The sequence below is a fragment of the Bos mutus genome, chromosome 1, assembly GCF_027580195.1.
Source record: "Bos mutus isolate GX-2022 chromosome 1, NWIPB_WYAK_1.1, whole genome shotgun sequence".
Taxonomy (NCBI): domain Eukaryota; kingdom Metazoa; phylum Chordata; class Mammalia; order Artiodactyla; family Bovidae; genus Bos; species Bos mutus.
Window position 1 is genome coordinate 94,039,468 of NC_091617.1, and position 20,033 is coordinate 94,059,500.

At 40.6% G+C, this 20,033-nt stretch overlaps 1 protein-coding gene across 3 annotated transcripts in view; it reads right to left on the reverse strand.

The window, feature by feature from the left end:
- Positions 1 to 20,033, reverse strand: part of FNDC3B (fibronectin type III domain containing 3B) — a 359,206-nt gene that overhangs the window by 19,690 nt on the left and 319,483 nt on the right. For all 3 annotated transcript variants that reach the window (XM_070373177.1, XM_070373162.1, XM_070373171.1), the window contains one exon: positions 10,971 to 11,183. In XM_070373177.1, coding sequence (XP_070229278.1) covers positions 10,971 to 11,183 — 213 coding nt within the window. The remainder of the gene's footprint in view (positions 1 to 10,970; positions 11,184 to 20,033) is intronic.

Genomic DNA, 20,033 nt, shown 5'->3' on the forward strand with positions numbered 1-20,033 from the left:
TTGTCCCAGCACCTGGGGACAATGCTCGGTCTCCAAATCCTGCCCCAAGGCAGTCAGCGGAAATGTCTCTTACAGTGATTTGGCCTAAGGGTAGGCAGAATTTATGCATTCATTTAGCACACATTTCTTGAACATCTGTTGTGTGTCAAGCTGTGTATTCAAAGATTAATTAGACGTAATCCCTGTGAACTAGTTGGTCCGGTGTGTGGGCAGGGTTTTCTGACGGACAGCAGCAGCTTTTCCATGTGCTAGAGAACATTCCCTCCAGATGGATGGATGGACAGATACAGAGATTAAACAGCTTTTTTTTTTTTTTTTTTTTTTACAAAACCTGTCAGTTAATACTTATCTTAAAGTATCCACGCATTAACTAGCCTTTGCAGTGGAGTTCCTGGGCCCTAGTCATTTCACCTGTTTAATGTTCCTTCTGCTTTGCTGTGTAAGGAAGCACGTTTTACTGAAGAATGAACATTTTTAATTTCAGGAAGAGACAGAGTCCAGGCTGAAACCCACAAATACCATGGTAACCTACTTAGCGTACCTAACAACATCACTACCTTAATGAAGATACCCTTGCTAATGCTAGAGGCAAACAGCTATTTATTAACTCAGCCTCACTCAGGCTAGAATCTGTAACTGGAGTAATTGCCCTTAATTATACCACAAAATGGAAGTCACAGTTTAAGAGGTAGAAGTGTTGCATCTTCACTATAAACTTGCAATGCAGCCTGGTTTTTAAAGGAGTTTGGAGAGGATGACTAGCAGCAGTACCGCTTCCCTGCCCATTCCTGGCTCTGAGGAGGGTATTTTCTTTTGAAATAAGTTCAATAAATCTACATAGGCAGCAGCACTCGCATTCACAAAGAAATTTACTGAAGCAGAGTCAGTACTCTAATTCTGTAGTATAATCTAAACTGAGCAAATGGCATATTTTCTAATATTTCAATTTTCAAATTCATCAAACTCTGCTAGTTTTAGAATAGCTATTTTGTTCCTTTTTCTTGTTTTGCTGGTGTACCACATCATTTTATTAATCTTTTAAAATTGCAGTTCAATTTAGAAAAAGCATGCGGAACAGGTAATGGAAATGAAAAACTTTACAATTTTGCCATTAGGGTGCTTGTTTGCATCGAGGGACAGACAGTGCAATGAAGCTAATGGCAGAACCTATCTCATGGAGCTGTTGTGAGGTTTAAATGGGTTACTACAAGGAGAGTGTCCATGATCTGGACAGGTAATAACCATGTAGTGTGTGTTACAGTCATTTTGTAATGCTGAGAAGACAGCTAACCCTGAGGTTACTTTCTTTCCTCCTGGGTGGAGGCTTAGCTGCATGGGGAGAGGCTTCCCTGCACACACTGGTTGTTTACCCTCAACCCCCCAGACCGGTTAGTGAAGTGTGGGCAAGAGCACCTTCCTTACAAGGTGGCGGGATTCAGTGTGAACGCTCATGGAAGAGCCCCAGTCCCTACAGAGTAGGCCTCAAGTAAGTACCTGTTCATCCTAAGCTTTCTGTACATGCTGACAGTGACTTCTCTTTCAAACAATAAAGACCAACCAAAACAAAAGCACACAAGCCAACACACACAAAACAATCCCTCTTTCACCCCAATTCTGTATTTTCTATCACTCCAAGAGGCAGGAGAAGAAAGAACCTTCTTCAGAGCCAGTGATTTACAGCCAGTTGCATGGTGGCCTCTCTGGAAGGCTCCCTAGGTTAACACCCTGTGGCTAGAACCACTCAGAGAGATTAAAAATATTCATCAAATATTTGTTTTACCAAGACCAACTTATTTTTAAAATCCATTAATAAGTAAGCCAGAGGCCTTTGGTGATAGAATTAAACACGCTACACATCCCAAGACACAGTGATCGAAGACTCCACATTTTACAACAACCAAGGACTCAGAGTGAGGCTTTGCCGTGAAGAGGACAGCGGCCGTCCGGTTGTCCCGATGGCACCTCCCCGCCTTATGTTTAGAGTGTTCAGGCTCAGTGTTGGGATCCCACGTGTGCATGCACCACCAGCCCTGGAACGTGAGCCACAGCCAGAGGCCCTCTGTCGTCTAGAAGGACCTGATCCATATCATGTCACAAGGCACCACCCGAAGCCCTAGAAAAGATCTCTGCCATGAGAAGAAATCATCAGGGAAGGGGGAGGACCTAGAGCAGCTGGAGTGCCGACCTCACCAGCAGGAGCTGCTGAAACCCTAAGACCTCAATCCTCTGACAAGGGATGCACTATGTGGGGAGCCCACGTCCCCCTGGGGCATACCTTGGTCTGCACTGCCCAGTGAAGACTGGGCCACCCTTCACTTCTCCTCCCGCCGCCGCCCCCCCCCCCCCCCACACACACACTGTTGGTCTCAAGGGAAGGGGCAGGGGACTTGGACCCAGGAAGACTAGCCACGAGTCTCAGCCCTGCCCCTTACTGCCGAACCATTTGCCCCTGTTCATCTTATGTCTCCATCTGCAAAACAGGGACAGTATCCACCTAATAGGTTGTTTTGAGAGTCAACTGTGGAAATGTGGGTAAAAAGCTTAGCCCTGAGCCCTACAGTAAGAGTTAAACACAGGGAACCCAGTGGCTCCAGATCCTGTACCATGAGTGTCACCAACCATCCCAGGCAGGGCAAGGTACCCTGAGGACTACTGTGGCTCTCAACTCCCACCACACAGGCTATTCTCCAGGTTGCTGGGGCTACTACCAGTTCCTGTCCCAGCAGGAAGAGGTCCATCTGAACTTGTGATGCTCGGCTGCATCTGTTACAGCTTGTGCTAGACATATAACATTCACCATCCCCCCGCCCCCGCAAATGGTAACCAGGGAGTTTGCATGAAATTTGCACTGCTTCTTATATCACATGAATGCTTCTGTGCTACAGAAACACAATGATATTATATACACACACACATATTTACATACATAACAGGTGGCATGATTTCTAGAATGTAGTTCACGCTCAATAAAGTCACTGAGTAATTTTAGTATCAGTTCAGGCCACAGGGACCCCTGGTGATATCACAGCTCCTTAAAGGTCTTCCTGGAGCCCTGGGCTTACACTGGCAGTGCCTCTGAGAGGTCTTCTGCTCCACCTTCAACCCCCGATGCCCATGGCCATGTACCTTTGGAAGCATCAGTCCCATGACCTAGGGTTCCTGTGAAGGCCAAGTAAGAGGACTGATATGGATACACCTTGGGGCTCCACTGTGGTGCTCCCCCACTGGTGCAGGGGCTGAAGGCACAATGGGTAATAATAATCTCTGTAGACAGACGAGTTTGAGTTCAACAGCCTGATGATCTTCACCAATGTAAGCCAAGTAAACGGTTTTCTCCTGTGTAAAATGGGTACTACAGTAGTGCCGACCCCCTCAGAGGGTTGTTATGAGAATTAAATGGGAAAATGCAGAGAGAACTCATTACAAATTGCCTAGCACCTATGAGTGCTTGATAAATATTAGTGGTTATTGTTTATAATACTATTAATAACAAAGCAGCAAGGTTCATGGATGATTTACCTCCTTTCTCAACACTGGAGAAGTCTGGAGGGCACCCCCCTCACCCACATCCCTTAGGCTTCCTGGAGCTGGTGGGAAAACTGCATGTAAATACCATCCACGCTGTCCTGGGGAAGCCAGGCTGAGAATCGCTGATGAAAACAGTTGAAAACGGAGCAGCAGATGCTACAGAAATGCTGGCCATTCATGGAAATTTGGGCATTTTTACTTAGGGAAAGGAAAAACAAAGAAATGCTCTCATGTACTAAAACAGATAATTACTTGGAAGGGGAAACATAAACATGGCAGGTTTGGTGGGTCACTGGGAGTTTATGGTTTAAATAAATTCTTTATGGCTCTGCCCCCAACTGGCTTCAGCTTTGACTATAATGTTTTCTTCAAGCTAAACACTCTGATGACCACACATACACATGGGTTTCAATGCTGGTAATTTAGCACTGATTGAAAAAAAATTTTTACATATTTAAAAATACAGAATGAATATGCCTCTATTCTGCTTGCCTGAGTACTCCATGGTAGATATGAAGAGGTACAAAGACCTTGGCCACAATGCAGAGCCCATTACCATCATGATGAACAAGTCAAAACTCTCCAGTCTGCTTCTAGACACTCGGGATAACAACTGTCTTATTCACCTCTCATGAATTTGGAATTTGAGATCCAAATGAAAGGACCAAGAAAATTATATGATTTGTTATTAAATAAATATTATGAAGGCAAAACAACAGATTTTTGACATTTTCAAAGAATTCTTTCAACCTCAGCATTTTAGACTTTAATATTGCAAAAGATGACTTTTTTGCACCAAAGTGCAACTGACAGAAAAAATTCAGACATATTACATTTTTATGTGCTTATTTTAAATCATTTCAGAGGAAAATGATATACAAATAATTTAATTTTAAAATCTGTTTCCTTAAAACAGTTTTGTTTAAAAAAATCCAAGAATTCTCTGGATGGCATATAACAAGTTCATAGTAAAAACCAGGTAATCCTGAGGTTTCTGTGTTTACTTTCTTGTTGCTATCAGTACACTGAAAGCTAACAGCAGCCCATTAATATGAACTCAAAATGATCTAACCTGCTGACCCAAAATGGCCTGTGGTCCACAAATGACTGCAAATGGCAATTTCGAAATATCACAAGTTAACAGCTGCTGGTAAGCTCAATGCAGCTATATTTCTTAGCAATGCCATGTCATTACCTTCATTTTTTCTTAATTTCTCTGGGTTGTGTGTGTGTGTGCATTCCCTACATTACTGAGGTTATCTTCGGGATGGAGGATGTTCAAAATAGGAATGAAGAGGATGTGCCCTCACTCCACCAAGAACAGAGTCCCGCCATTTCTATGCAGAAGCAGGTGGCACCAAGTAGGGGCATCTGAGGCAAGGAAGGTTCTTTCCCTAAACTGGTTCTTATGTTGCTGAGAGTACCAGTTTGGAGACTGAACACTCAAGTGCCAAGAGTGATCTCCAAAAGACCATGAGGAAAGGCGTTAATTTCCTAACCCCATGTTCCCAGCTCCACACGGACCTTTTGGCTTATGAGTAACCAGACTGCAATACATTTGGTTATGCTTCTTTTCTAAGAAATAAAATGTCACTATAGCTACTGAAGAAATTCTGTACATAGAATAAGATTCCTGTTTTCATCTTTTTTTTTGTCCACACTGCATTTGATATATATCAAAAAAGAAATTTACTTATACTCAAAGCAAGGATGACTAGAATCTCTAAGGACCACCTGAGAACTTTGCAACTCTATTCTTTTACTTTGCTTTCTAATATGTGCAGGGAATCTCATCTTCAAGCGTATTCTCAGTCTTCCAGATTTTTATTAATCTACTTTTATTTTAGTGGCCTTGCCTCAATCTTATCTCATTTAGGAAAAACTGGAATGGAAAATGCAATCTACTTCCACTCTGGTACTTATTTTTTAAATAGAAATTCGATTCTTAAATAGAAGAAAAAAATGTAGTCTGAATTCTACTTCTGGTGCAAGTAAGATCTCAAATAGTTCATTTATTACCTGTCACCTCAGGCTGTGCTTAGAACACTGAAACAAAATAAACTAGTAATACTTTACATTTTGCATGATGAATTTTTATGCTCCCTTTTAAAGAAATAAAAATTCTTTTTCCCCCCCATCAGTCAGGGACTGAAGACAGGTATCACTAGCTTCATTTTGTAAATGGAGAAACTGAGGCAAAAAGAAGTTAAGGGACATGCCTCTAGTCATTTAGAAATTCAGTAACGGATGTGGGATTACAACAGAGAATTGACATCCCTGTCCAGAACTACAACTGCCTTCCGGTGATTGAGGGTTATAAAAATGCCATTTACCCAGCAAGGATGGTCATGTGAATTGGAGACTGATCCAGAGAAGCAAAAGGAAATGAACACCAAGGGTCTTTTGTAGGCCCTGAGTTAGTTAACATCTATTTCATTTAATTCAACAATATTCTCTGAGAAATACAAGCAGGAGTTTGTTCTATAATAGGCGTGTGCTCACTCCTGGAGTGCTCAAATACTGTGGCCACTTTTATTTGTTGCTCAGTGTGTATTTTTTTACGGTTTCTTCATGCAGGTTACTTTTTGTCCCTCTCTAACAGTGAACTGGCAGTTATACTGCACACATTACAAGCCCCCGCCGCCAATTTTGCTGGCTAAAGGGAAAAAGTGTCATGGGCACAAGGGCTGATTTAAATGGAGAGCAAGCGGCAATTATCCAGTTCTGTTAGAGCCCTCTCCCCAATCCCCACTTGGCTGGAGCCTTGCTTTAAAATACATTGGCTGTCTGAGTAACCTGAACAACAGATTAACCATAAATGCATTCCTGGAACTTAAGTTCCTCTTGCCTCAGTGCTGTGTACAATTATCAGGAACAGGGTCCCACAGGGTCAGGATGAGAGTCAGCATCAACTCAAATTCTGTTAGGGCAGCATCAACATTTTGTTTCAGTAACACAGACAGATGCAGCTTCAAAATCATCATTACAACATTATACTCTTAAAATGCATGAGCTGATCTTGTTATTCTAATCCCTGTATTAGGTTAATGCAGTATTATGAAAATGTTTACTTTTGGATATATGTTTTTCTTGCATATAAAGGAAACAAAGACATTTGGATCTGTGCTAGATCTGTTAAGAATAACAGAATTAATCACTCTATAGCCAAACTAACATAATTTTTGTTTTTCTGCTGAAATTAAATAAAATCTCTTGTGCTATCTGCTTGTTTTTTCACATTTATTTATTTCCTCAGCAAGATAAGCTCCTTATAGGCAGGCTACATACCTCACAAGACCTAGCACGCTGTAGTAATTTTTTAAAAAGTTGATGATTGAGTGATCATAATCTAAGTGCTAGGGATAAACTTAGTCCTGCTTTGAGGCTGCTGCATAAATATATAATCAGTGATCTTGGACTGGGAACCTTGTGGGTCAAAATCTTGAATATGTGGGAAACAAATGTCTTGTTCAAGGGGAAAACTTTCCACACAGCAAGTCCCAGTGAGCCGGATGAATTCTAGGTGGACTTACCTTGAAGCAAGGATTTGGGCAAGGTGCCCTACTGGTTTCCTTTTATTTACATGGAGTAGTAGTGAAAGTCTCTCAGTCGTGTCTGACTCTTTGTGACCCCATCGACTACATACAGTCCATGGAATTCTCCAGGCCAGAACACTGGAGTGTGTAGCCATTCCACCTTGTCCAGGGGATCTTCCCAAACCAGAGATCGAACCCAGGTCTCCCGCATTGCAGGTGATTCTTTACCAGCTGAGCCACCAAGGAAACCCTTATTTACATGAAGCAGCCCAAAGTTTAAAAAAAAAAAAAAAATCCAGTGTAAAAGTACCAGAATAGAATGCCATTTACATGAAGATCCAGGACATTCTGTTTCCTGAAGATTATAGCTTTGGTTTCCACCCAATCCTGAATCCTTATCGCTGGTCTCCATCCTGAGGCTCTCCGGTGTGAGGTTATATGGATTGATACTCTTTTAAGACTCATCCAACCTGTTACCTTCCGAATAAGCCCTCTCTGTTCAATTTCCGGCCTAAAGCATATGCCATTCTCCTACCTTCCCTCAACACTCTGTGCTTATGTCAGTCTTTCAGCCTTTCACACTATGATCTGCCATCTCTTCTACCTATGCCCACCAGACTCATCTATTCAAGAACTAAACAATGCTGATAAGTGCCTCCCACTTTGCAGGTGCTCAATAAATAGTAGTGCCTTTTTGAGGGTTTGAAAATACACTTTTGGCCAAACAGTATACTTAGAAATCTCTGGGCCATGTCAGATTTTTTTGATTGTGAGCTCTATAAATTAAACATAATAAACCAGCACATCATAGATGCAAAACCTTAGGGGTTTTGGCCATTAAGTGGTCACTCTTAAGGAATGTTAGTATCTTTCTTCCTCTATATCAAAAGTAGAAGCTAAAATATGAAGAAAAAAAGAGAACACCCTCTAATCATTTACAAAAGACACTTTTTTGAATAGGATTTAGCTCACAAAGAATCTACAGAGATTCACGGCTTTAAGGTGAAAAAGGTGGGAGTTTTTCTGGACTAGAGTTCAGCTTCTAGTTCAACTCCTTTATTTTATGGATATGGAAAACTTGGGAGCAAGAGTTTAGCAGCTGAAATCAACTCAACTCTAATCTGACAATTACCAAGCACGGCGTTATGCATTTTCATTGTTCTGCTGCTGCTTCATGTTTAAAGACTCAGATTACTTGCATTGGCTGCCAAGGACAGTGGTAAAACTCAGACACTGTGGCACTCCTTCCAAATGCCCATAGTGACCGGTGAGCCAGGCAAACATGGGAAAAGAAATATTTTGAGAGCTGACAGCTAAGTAAGTACACGAACACCACAGACTCTGATTCTCACCTTGGCCACAGAAGGATATATGATATTTTGCCACATCTATAACAGAAACTAATTGGTGGTTAATGAAATCAGTACACTGCTAAAGAATGTGAACACTTTTCCCAAAAGCCACAACTAGAAACCACTCTAGCAACCACAATTTCAATTAAAAAGACAGCTGTCATTTTGGAAGAAAATGCTGTTCCTTTCACTGGATAGGCCAAGTTTTAAAGAACTTCAAGGGGAGCAGAATTGACAAAGACCTAAGCACAACTATTATGATCTATCCAATGCCAAGTGTTTCTCCCTAATCTTCAGGAGTCAAGAGTCAAAGTCAAAGGCTTGGATTCATGGGACCATTCACGACAACAGTTCAGTTTCAAAACAGTGAAGAAGGTCATCTTCAAACTCAAATTAGGCCATGTTCACCCTTTTAAATCACAGGAAAATAATTCCACAAATAGAATGAGAATTTATTACGTTCTCTATCCCCATCACTTTGATAACTTCTCAGAATACTGACAAATCTAATTTAGAAAAAGATAAATCTGGACTCTAGCTCATAAAACTAAGAAAAATACTATTCCTAATGGTGAGTTTTCTTAAACTGCCATTTAAATTTAGGCAAGTCATTTATTTAACAAGCCAGGTTTTTCCCTTTTTTTATGAGGGAAGAGCATGGACTGATTACAAGGGTTTGCACTCTTTCCTGTCTGACATATCCAGATGTCTCACAACAGCGTTCTTCTTTGGACCAGCACTCACAGAGCTTCTGTTCTAAGCCTCTGTACGGTTCTCTGCACGAGGCGCCTCAGGTCACTGCCTTGCATAGGACAGTGCAGAGCTGTCAATCTCCCCATATTCTTGGAGGTAACAGTAGAGGCAGCTGCGCAGGGAGGTCATGAGGTGCTGGCTCAGATCCCAATTCTGCCACCAGCTTCAACAATGATTCGGAATTTTGCTGTTTTTCTAAATAGTACAACTAGGAGGTATTCTCTAAGGAAGGTTCTCAGGACCACCAGTGTAAGCCAAAAGCCCAGGAAAAAAAGACCCATTTACAAATGTCCCCAAATGCCAGCTCAATATATTTATCATGATTTCTGTTAGTCCATAGTTTCTGTTCTTGCCAGTAAGGTTGAGGAGTCTCCTGCCAATAAAATAATAAGCCCGTGAAAAATGCAGCCAAAAGCACATGGCATGGTAAGATGAATGATCTTGTCTGCAAATGAATATGAATTTGATCTCTAATGAATCTCCCCAGAAGAAGCCTTACTTTTTCTGTTCTTTCTATACTAGGACTCATTTCCTAAAGGATGATCACTTTTTGTTCTAAGTCAAACTATTGTGTTTTCTAGGTCTTTCAATGTCAAGTTCAAACGTGACCTGTTTCTCAAAGCTGTTCCTGTTCTTTGCAACCAAAGGGTCTCTGCACTTTATTCCCTATGTCTGCCCCCTTCAAACTCCCAGAGTACTTTTCTCCAATTCTGCTAGTGTTCTATGACGACGTGTAGGTTGATATCATGCTCCTGGAGACAAGGCAGGGCCTTCCTCTTGTTCCTGGTCTCCACTGAAGGCCCACCTTGCAACAGTGCCTTCCACACAGCGGACTCCACTGAGCGGACCTGAATGGAAGGGCCAGTGCAGAGCGGAGATGGAGGTTGGAAGGGGTCTTAAAGAACCAGGTCCCCACATGAAAGAGCAGGGTACCAGGATGCACTAAGGGGAAATGACAGAAACACTTCCACATACCCTGATTTTTGCTTCGGCAGGTGTGTGCAGGAAGGGGCAGCATGTCTACCCCAAAAGGCTGTCTTGGTTTTATGGTGATTTCCCACCTCCTTCAAGCTGAGACTCTTGTTTGAACTTTTGGTACCAGAACTTTCTGTCATTAACTTTTGCTCCACAACTGAATTATTCCTAAATACAGGTCAGCTGCCCATCTTCTGATCGGCCATTCTCAGAGGAAATGAAGTTAGGTTAAATAAATACTATGTGAAAGGCTGGATTTGATTTCTGTCACCAAGAGTGTTTCCTGAGTATGGAATCTTATAAAGAATCTCCTATTTGCTCTAGTTAATTTGATATTATGTTGCACTGCCCATAGTTACAGAGCACAGTCCCCATCTGTACATCACCACAGCTATTTCAGACTGGTAAACATGTTTGTCCTGATGGTTACTGAATATTTAAAAGAGGTTAACATCCCTTCCTGAGTCTTATTTCCCTCTGCACTCATGACTAATCTAACACTATTACACAGCAGGGACTTGAATTTGACCATTTTCCTTTCAGAGAATTTATCTCCATTTTTCTGGCTTTATGAAAGGAAAAAACAAACAAACAAACATGTATTTATCATCTATAGGGAAATCAGGATCATTAGATTCTTAATTTAGAAAATTCCAAAAGGAGGATACAACTTTTATACTCAAACTTAATACTCAAGTGCAGGACCCAAATACCAGGAATCCTTTCAATAAGGATGAGGAGTGTTTCGGAGGCCAGAAGAACTGGGAAGACTTCATCCCATAAGCCGAAGTCATGGAGATTTCGGATGAACCCCTAGGCCCCTCACCTCTTGTTTCTGTCCTCCAGCTGCAGCGTGTACACCATGTCATCAGCAGCGTGCGTCTTGGCGTTACTGTCTCCCCATTTCAGCTTCAGGCTCTGAGGCCCCGCAGCAGCACATTCAAGCCTAGGAGGCAAGGGTGGTAATGGCCGAGTTTTTGCTTTAATGAACTGACTAAATGGTCCAGCTCCAATTTCATTTATGGCCTGAATTCTGATCCTGAAAAAAGAAAACAAATCACAAACACAGGCTTAAGAACCAGTGATTCCTCATTTGAAATCAACATTGTATGTCATATTTCTTACTTGCTCCTATAAAGTAGTATCATGGAATAAAGGAAAACCAGTTAAAATAATCAACACAAACAGTAATGGGCAGCTCGGAAGACACATTATCTTTTCCATTCCTAAACCAACAGCCCAAAACAGCACATTTTCAAGATAGTTCTTTAATTAAAAAAAAAAAAAAAGACCCTTGTTCAAGGGAACGTATACTAAAGACTTTCATATTCTGGCCACCCTTTAGCTGCCTCATCAGTTTTGGAAGTAAACAAGCTATAAACAATAAATGAAATTATAAGTGAAAGAGGAGAACAAGAGAATCTTCTTCAGATTTGGACAAAAAGGACAACAGCTCTTCGATAGTGCATTTTTCCTCCTCTGTCTCCAGCCTCACCCAACAATCTGTGCTAGTCTCTAACCAACATCAAGTGTGCAGACACTGCTGGTAACAGAGTGTCATTCAGAAGTGTAGAAATCTAACTGGATGCTTACTGTGTGCAGTGTTATGGGTAATAAAGACACATGCTCTCATGGTCAAGGAACTGAAAGTCAAACAAAGTGTGTCTCCCCAGGTGGTTCAGTGGTAAAGAATCTGCCTGTCAATGCAAGAAGATGCAGGAGATGCGGGTTTGATCCCTGGGTTGGGAAGATCCCCTGGAGGAGGCCATGGCAACCCATACTAGTATTCTTCTCTGGAGAATCCCATGGACAGAAGAGCCTGGTGGACTACAGTTCACAGGGTTGCAAAGAGTTGGACATGACTGAGCATGCATGCATATATAATACAATATCCCATCATCATTCCCATTTTTCTTATTCTTCTACTTGCTTACTGATTAACTGAAAAATTTCTCCAAGGTCATCAGACAACACATTGATGGCACTGCCCCATCTTTCTTCATCCTCTACACCCCTTGCTGCAGTAAGTACACGTTACTGAAGCTTGTCTCCTCCTGGCACTGGGGGAGCCTACAGATGCCTGCAGAGGCCTTCCTCCTCTACTTCTCAGAGTAAAGGTCTCAAACAAGCCCCCAACCCAATCTCTCTGCTCTTCCTCTCCCGTAAATGGACAGTCCTCTCAATAACCTCAGCCTCTCCACAGCGTCATCCACATAAGACCTTTCTCAGATCTGCCTCTCCTCCATCTCTTCATGCCTCATTACTAGGCCTCCAGTGGAAACTTCCACCCAGAGCCCTTGCTAGGTACACATGCATTTTATTCAGCTGAACCAGCAGTGTGGTATCCCTAGATCTAAAAGTTTCAACATTTAAACCTGATGTGAGTTTGAAACAGTGTTTCAAAACCCATGATAGTAAAAAATACAGTCAGAAATTTTCAGGAAACAGATCAGTTTAAAATATTCTTATAATTTAGTTTTATGTACATCTGTCTCACAGCAATTACTGCTTATGTTTAAATAGAAAATATCATTACATATTACAATACCTAAATCCATCATATGACTGCAAATGAACCTTAATTCTTCAAATTTAAAATTACATAAATTCAGCAAGTCAATTTAATAATGCCTGCAAATTGTTAAGAAGAAAAAAATAGATTGGTTCCAGGTGAGATGGAGTAAGCACACACCACCCTTTCTCTCCCACTGAACGGAGCTATTAAACCTGGACAAAATAAATAAAGCAGCCATCTAAGAAGAGCAAAAAGGAAATAGCAGCTAAGGATTTGGGGAAGAAGTCAAGCTATCACCAAACCAGCAGTGAATTTACCATTTTCCCCCCTCCATCATCTCCTGGCTTGGACTCAATATAGCCTAAAATCCAGGGAATTCCTTTTTTTTTTTTTTCTTTTCTTTTCTACATTGTCTTATTCCTCAGCCCTTAGCCTATTCCATCAATTAACAGCCTAAAGAAGAAAAACCACATGATCACATCCACTGATACAGAAAAAGCATTTAATGAAATCCAACATATATTTATAATAAAAATTCTCAGCAAACTAGGTATAGAAGGAAACTTTCTCAACCTGAAAGGGGAACTTACAGAAATACCTACAGCCAACATTACACTTAATGATCAAAGACTAACTGGAAGATCAGAACAAAGCAAAGATGTCTGCTTTCACCACTCCTATTTAACATTAGGCACAAGATCCAGTTGGTGGGGGTGGGGTGGGCGAAAAGATAGAGATGATAAATAAACGTCAAGACACAGCTGGGACTACTTAAGACCATCTAAATAGAGGCATACTGTGGTCATGAATTGGAAAACTACATAGAAAAATGGTCAATTTTCCCAAAACTGATCTATAGATACAATGTAACTGTAATAAAATTCCAGCAGGATTCTCCTTAGTTGATACAGATAAGTTGATTCTAAAATTACATGGCAAGGCAAAGGAACTGAAAAATATTGCTAACACAAATCTGAAAAATAATAAAGTTGGAAGAATCATACTATCTGATTTAGGACTTACTATAAAGTTTACTATAAAGTATCAAGATAGTGTGATATCAGACAGACACAAACCAACAGAAACAGACCAGCACAAATATGGCCAATTGATTTCCAACAAATTTGCAAAATTAATTCAGTGAAGAAAGAACTGTCTTAACAACCGATATTGGAACAACTGGATATCAAAACCAAAACTAAATCTCAATGTAAATTTCATTCAAAAGTTAACTCAGAATGGATCATAGATCCTAACAATAGAATGCAAAATATAAAACACTTAAGAAGAAAACAGGAGGAAATATGTGCTACCTAGAATTAAAGAATTTTTAGATTTGATGTGAAAAGCATGCATCCAGAATGCATCGAAGACCTTTCAAAACTTGGCAACAAAACTAAAAAATGGACAAGAGACTGGAACAAACACTCCACTGAAGAGGACATACATGTGGCAAATAGGCACACAAAAATACGTTTAACACCATTAGCCATTAGGAAAATGCAAATTAGACAACAATGAGATGCTACTATCTTTCCCTAATAACGTGGATAAAATTTAAAAATGCTTAATACCATTCCAGCAAGTATAAGTAACAGCTGAAACTCCCATATTTTGCTGCTGAGAATGCAAAATGGTATACAGTAACACTGGAAAACAGTTTGCTTATAAAGTTTCTTATAAACTTTAGCATACATTTATCATATGATCCAGCAATCACACTTCTTGGGCTGTACTCTAGAGAAATTAAAACATTTATGTTCACATAAAAACCTGCACATAAATGTTTATACCAGATCTGTTCATAATCACCCAAAACTGAATGAATATCTGTATCAGTTTGGAATGTGGCCAACACTTATCTCTGATAAAGTATAGCTAAAATTCTATCACAAAGAGCCTCCTCAGATTCTATTAATCTAGGGCTTCATCAGGTCTCTCTTAGGTAATGCAATGTGAGTCTCTCGACATAACATTCAGTTCAATTACTCAGTTGGGTCCTACTCTTTGAGACCCTATAGACTACAGCACACCAGGGTTCCCTGTTCATCACCAAACCCTGGAGCTTGCTCAAACTCATGTCCATTGAGTCAGTGATGCCATCCAACCATCTCATCCTCTGTCGTCCCCTTCTCCTGCCTTCAATGTTCCCAGCATCAGGGTCTTTTCCAATGAGTCAGTTCTTTGCATCAAGTGGCCAAAGAATTGGAGTTTCAGCTTCAACATCAGTCCTTCCAATGAATATTCAGGACTGATTTCCTTTAGGATGGACTGGTTTGATCTCCCTGCAGTCCAAGGTACTCTCAAGAGTCTTTTCCAACACCACAGTTCAAAAGCATCAATTCTTTGGCACTCAGCTTTCTTTATAGTCCAATTCTCACATCCATACATGACTACTGAAAAACCATATTAATATGTTGCCTAGGTTGATCATAGCTTTTCTTCCAAGGAGCAAGAGTCTTTTAATTTCATGGCTGTAGTCACCATCTGCAGTGATTTTGCAGCCCAAGAAAATAAAGTCTATCTCTGTTTCCATTGTTTCCCCATCTATTTGCCATGAAGTAATAGGACCAGATGCCATGATCTTAGTTTTGTGAAGTGCTGAGTTTTAAGCCAACTTTTTCACTCTCCTCTTTCACTTTCATCAAGAGGCTCTTTAGTTCCTCTTTATTTTCTGCCATACAGGTGGTGTCATCTGTATATCTGAGGTTATTGATATTTCTCCCTGCAATCTTGATTCTAGCTTGTGCTTCATCCAGCCCAGCATTTTGCAAGTGTACTCTGTGTAAAAGTTAAATAAGCAGGGTGAAAGATACTGCCTTGATGTACTCCTTTCCCAATTTGGAGCCAGTCTGTTGTTCCATGTCTGGTTCTAACTGTTGCTTCTTGACCTGTATACAGATTTCTCAGGAGGCAGGTAAAGTGGTCTAGTCTTCCCACATCTTTAAGAATTTTCCATAGTTTGTTGTGATCCACCCAGTCAAAGGCTTTGGTGTAGATAATAAAGCAAAAGTAGATGTTTTGCTAGAATTCTCTTGCTTTATCTATGATCCAACAGATGTTGGGAATTTGATCTCTGGTTCTTCTGCCTTTTCTAAATCCAGCCTGAACATATGGAAGTTCTTGGTCACATACTGTTGAAGCCTTGCTTGGAGAATTTTGAGCATTACTTTGCTAGTGTGTGAGAGAGTGCAATTGTGCTGTAGTTAGAACATTCTTTGGCATTGCCTTTCTTTGGGATTGGAATGAAAAGTGATCTTTTCCAGTCCTGTGGCCACTGCTGAGTTTTCCAAATTTGCTGGCATATTGCAACACAGTATTGAAAGACTACAATAAACTCTTCTTTGCTTCCCAACATGAGTCTTGTAAAATAGCTGTATGGTATTAATGTAAGAGTTTTTTCCCTATTATTTGAAAAGAAAGAAATTTTTCTGCAACTAGAGAGGAAAAGTCTTTCTAAAAAGATAGTCATCATGATGGCAGAAATTATTCCTTTTTTCCCTATTGAGGAAAAGGGAATTAAGCTAGATCTTTAAGTTTCAGTCTTTTTCCAATGGTAAACAAATCTCCTCACCTACATGGTTTGTGTGAATGTCTTTCTACTGTCCAGCGTGCTATTCCTTCCCTTTATTCTGTGCAGAGGTATTCCTAGAGCCCAGAGACCAAGATGCTTCCTTCCATCTGCTTGCCCGTAGTCCTCCAGAGCCAAGCGCACCTTGTATTCAAGGTGATCCTACTGCTTTGCTCCATGCAGCCACAACAGCCCTTAGCTACATCAGTAAGTAAAAGAAAGTGAGGTATAATGGGGTGCTTAAGATTGCTGTTCTGCCCAAGACAAAAACTGAGAGGAGATTTCAATCATGTAAAAGAATTAAAAAATAGTTTATAACACACAAGTATCAAGACATAGAAAGAAATGTAGGTTTAATATTTAATTTCTTTTGTAAATTCATTTTCTTTGCAAGGCCCCCACAGTATTTTGGTAGGTAGTGGGCTTCTTATATCTGTAGCTCTCTGGCTCTCAGAACTTTTAACTCAGATGTATTTGGTAAACGTATTGAATATTAGCCATAAATATTCCCACCCACCCACCCCAAGAATAAGAATGTTATGATAGCATTTTAACTCTCTTGAGCAGTGAAGCCTCTCTGGCTACTCTGTTAATCACTTTGGTGACTGCAGGGAAATTATCTAACACCTGTAAAGTAACAGTTTCCTTCTCTATAAAATGGGAGTGATAATATATTTGCTGCATTTACAAAGAGGATTACTTATTTAAGATAAGCAATGTGGGAAGCATTTTTCTATTTTTTAACTTTTTATACTTCGCCATTCAAACAAAAAAGGAATCCAGGTGGCCAAAAGCTCTCTGGTAAACTTTAAAGTGCTAATTTATGGAGTTATTATTTTTATGACTTCCTTTCAGACCGTATTCCTCCCCAACAATGAAGAAAAAGTGCGGGGCGTCCACACGAGAGGCACTGCACTGGGCATGTGAAAGCCATGTCTGCATTTTAGTTGTATTACTACCACCACTGCACTTGAGGAATGTGCTGATACCATCTGTTTCTCCTTTCTCTAAATTATTGTCAAGGACCCAACAACAGCTAAAAGGACTGCCTTCTTTTTAAACCGTCCTCAGAAGGTGAGGTAGCAGCCTGGGAATGGGTGAAATGTTAACAAAAACCTCTGCAACAACAACCCTGAGGACTTGCTCTGTTCAAGGGTCTGTGCTATGGAGTCAGTTGTCCCTTGGTACCCGTGGAGGGCTGGTCTCAGGACCCCCAGGGTTACTAAAATCCATGATGCTCAAGTCCCATGTATAAAATGGCACAGTTCAGTTGGCCTTCCAGACCACAGATGTGGTGAGATGGCTGTTTCTCTTGCTTTTAGAGATGAGGAAACTTCAGTTAAATAACTTAAATGATACAGTAGCTAGTAGGTGCTGAAGTCTAGATTTGATATGTGCAATACTATCACTAATTTCTACCCTGACCCTTTGTCTATTTCACAACTGCAGAAACTGCAGCCAGCTAGGTTCAGTCATTTGCACTAATCCTCACAGCAGATACAGGTCAGATCTGGGTGTGAAGCTGGTCTTTCTAGACTCAAAGTCTTCATGTATTAACACACCGTTCCCTCCAGGTATATCCTGAACCAAACACAGCTTCTTCCAACCAAAAGATAATTTTAATTCGAACCACACTTTCAATTCAACAACAATGAAATAGACATTTAGAACAGTCAAATTTCCTTTCACATTATTAAAACTTTTGGCCTTGGAATGAACTGTGTGTGTGTGCTAAGTTGCTCCAGTCGTGTCAGACTCTTTGCGACCCTATGGACTGCAGGCTCCTCTGTCCATGGGATTCTCCAGGCAAGAATAGTGGAGTAGGTTGCCATGACCTCCCCCAGGAGATCTTCCTGACCTGTTTCTTATGCCTCCTGCACTGGCAGTGCGTTCTTCACCACTAGTGCTCCGAGGTGGCTCAGGTGGTAAAGTATCTGCTTACAATGCGGGAAACTTGGGTTTGATCCCTGGGTCAGGAAGAACCACTGGAGAAGGGAACGGCAACCCACTGCAGTATTCTTGCCTGGGAAATCCCATGGACAAAGAAGCCTGGTGGGCTACAGTCCATGGGGTCACAGAGAGTCAGACACAACTGAGCAACTAATATACATACATGCAGCACCACCGAACTACCTGGATTTTAAAATATTTGCTTCAATTTATTCAAGCAAGAAAATCTGTTTCAGTAAAAATGCATGCAAAACATTTTCCCCTGTGGCTGATGCACTGACCTAATATTAATTAGTTTAAAGTGACACTCAAAACTGAAACAGAACTGAGGACTTGATCAAATGAAGCCATGTCTTCTTGCAATTGGTAAAAATATTAAAAACTCTGACTCTAGAAGGCTGAGAAAACTGAACAAGGACTAAGGAAGCTAATATTTCTGGGGTTTTGTGATGAAAATGCAGTGTATGAAAATAATTTCCTAATTCCAGTGACAACTCACCTAGGACAGATGGAACCAAATACTATCTTGAGGAACAATTCTAAGAATTAACCTCAGAAAAAACTGATTTTCAAGTTCTATTAAATTAATTAGTCTATCCCAAACCTAAACTTGACATGTTCTCTCTTTCTCACTGAATTAAATGTTAATCTTGACATTTAGATAGGATCTATAGCTTCCCCCCGCCCCAAACATGCAATGTATGTCAGTTTCTAAAATCTTAAGCTCTGCAAAGTTAAGTACAAGGGAAATGGAAGTTTTCTTTCCAATGCAGGAAAGTCATTTAACTCGGCCATCTGAATTGATGTGAAAAATCTCTTCAAGTGTCTGGGAGTTTGCAATATCCATCAGTATACTGATAATACTGATTCAATAAATCAAATTAAGAAGTATATTCTTTATAAATTTTGACTGGATTTTCATTATTAAAATATCTGCTACTTTTAGATCTCAAATACATTACTGCTTCAGAAGATCACAGCGTAATATGATGCATTTTATACACACACACTCTTTCTCTCTCAAGTGGCATTACATTATGTCAAAAGAAGAATGACTTTGAAAACTGGAGAAGGTGACTTCTCAGGCAGCCATCCTAGTTCTCAGGACGTGTTGAGAGTAGGGAGGGGGGACAGTGAAGACGGCACCCCTCTTCCTCCATTGAAGAGTTATGGGTAAGAGAGGCCTAAGAAGCAAAAGATAGGCTTTGTATGCTACCCCGCCCCACCAGTCTACTACCTAATAATCTAACTAAGAAGAGAAAAATATTAGAGAGTAGACCTCTGAGGAAATATTAAATAGTAGCTTAAATACAGGAAACCTCTTTAGGAAAAAGATGGGTTCAGAGTAAAGTTATTTGGAGAAGGTTCCCGGGAAGGGTAACCTCTGCTGGCTCAGTCATTCCTCCCTTCAACCTATTCTCCTTCTGATAGCGCCTTGGATACCAGGCACTTAGAGTTGTTTTTTTCATGTCCTGCCTTTGTAGGAAAGAAATCTTAAATGTCTCCCATGGCTTGAAGGACAATGCCAGATTTCCACACCATTTCTACCTGTAATCAGGTCATAACCCACCTGCCAGCTCATTTGTTCCCTTCCAAACATTAGCAACAGAAAATTTATTGAGAGCTTATGTGTCAGGTCCTTCACAAGGTACCTGAAGTCTAAACAATAACCCTATCAGGTAGTTAAAGTAATCATCCCCATTTTATAGATCAGAACATTGAGATACAAAGAGCTTGAAGAGATACAAAGAGCTTGAAGAGATACAAAGAGCTTGAAGAGATACAAAGACCTCTGTGCCAGAGGTCACAGAGGCAACAAGAGAGAGAGACGCAGGACTGATGTCAAGGCTGCC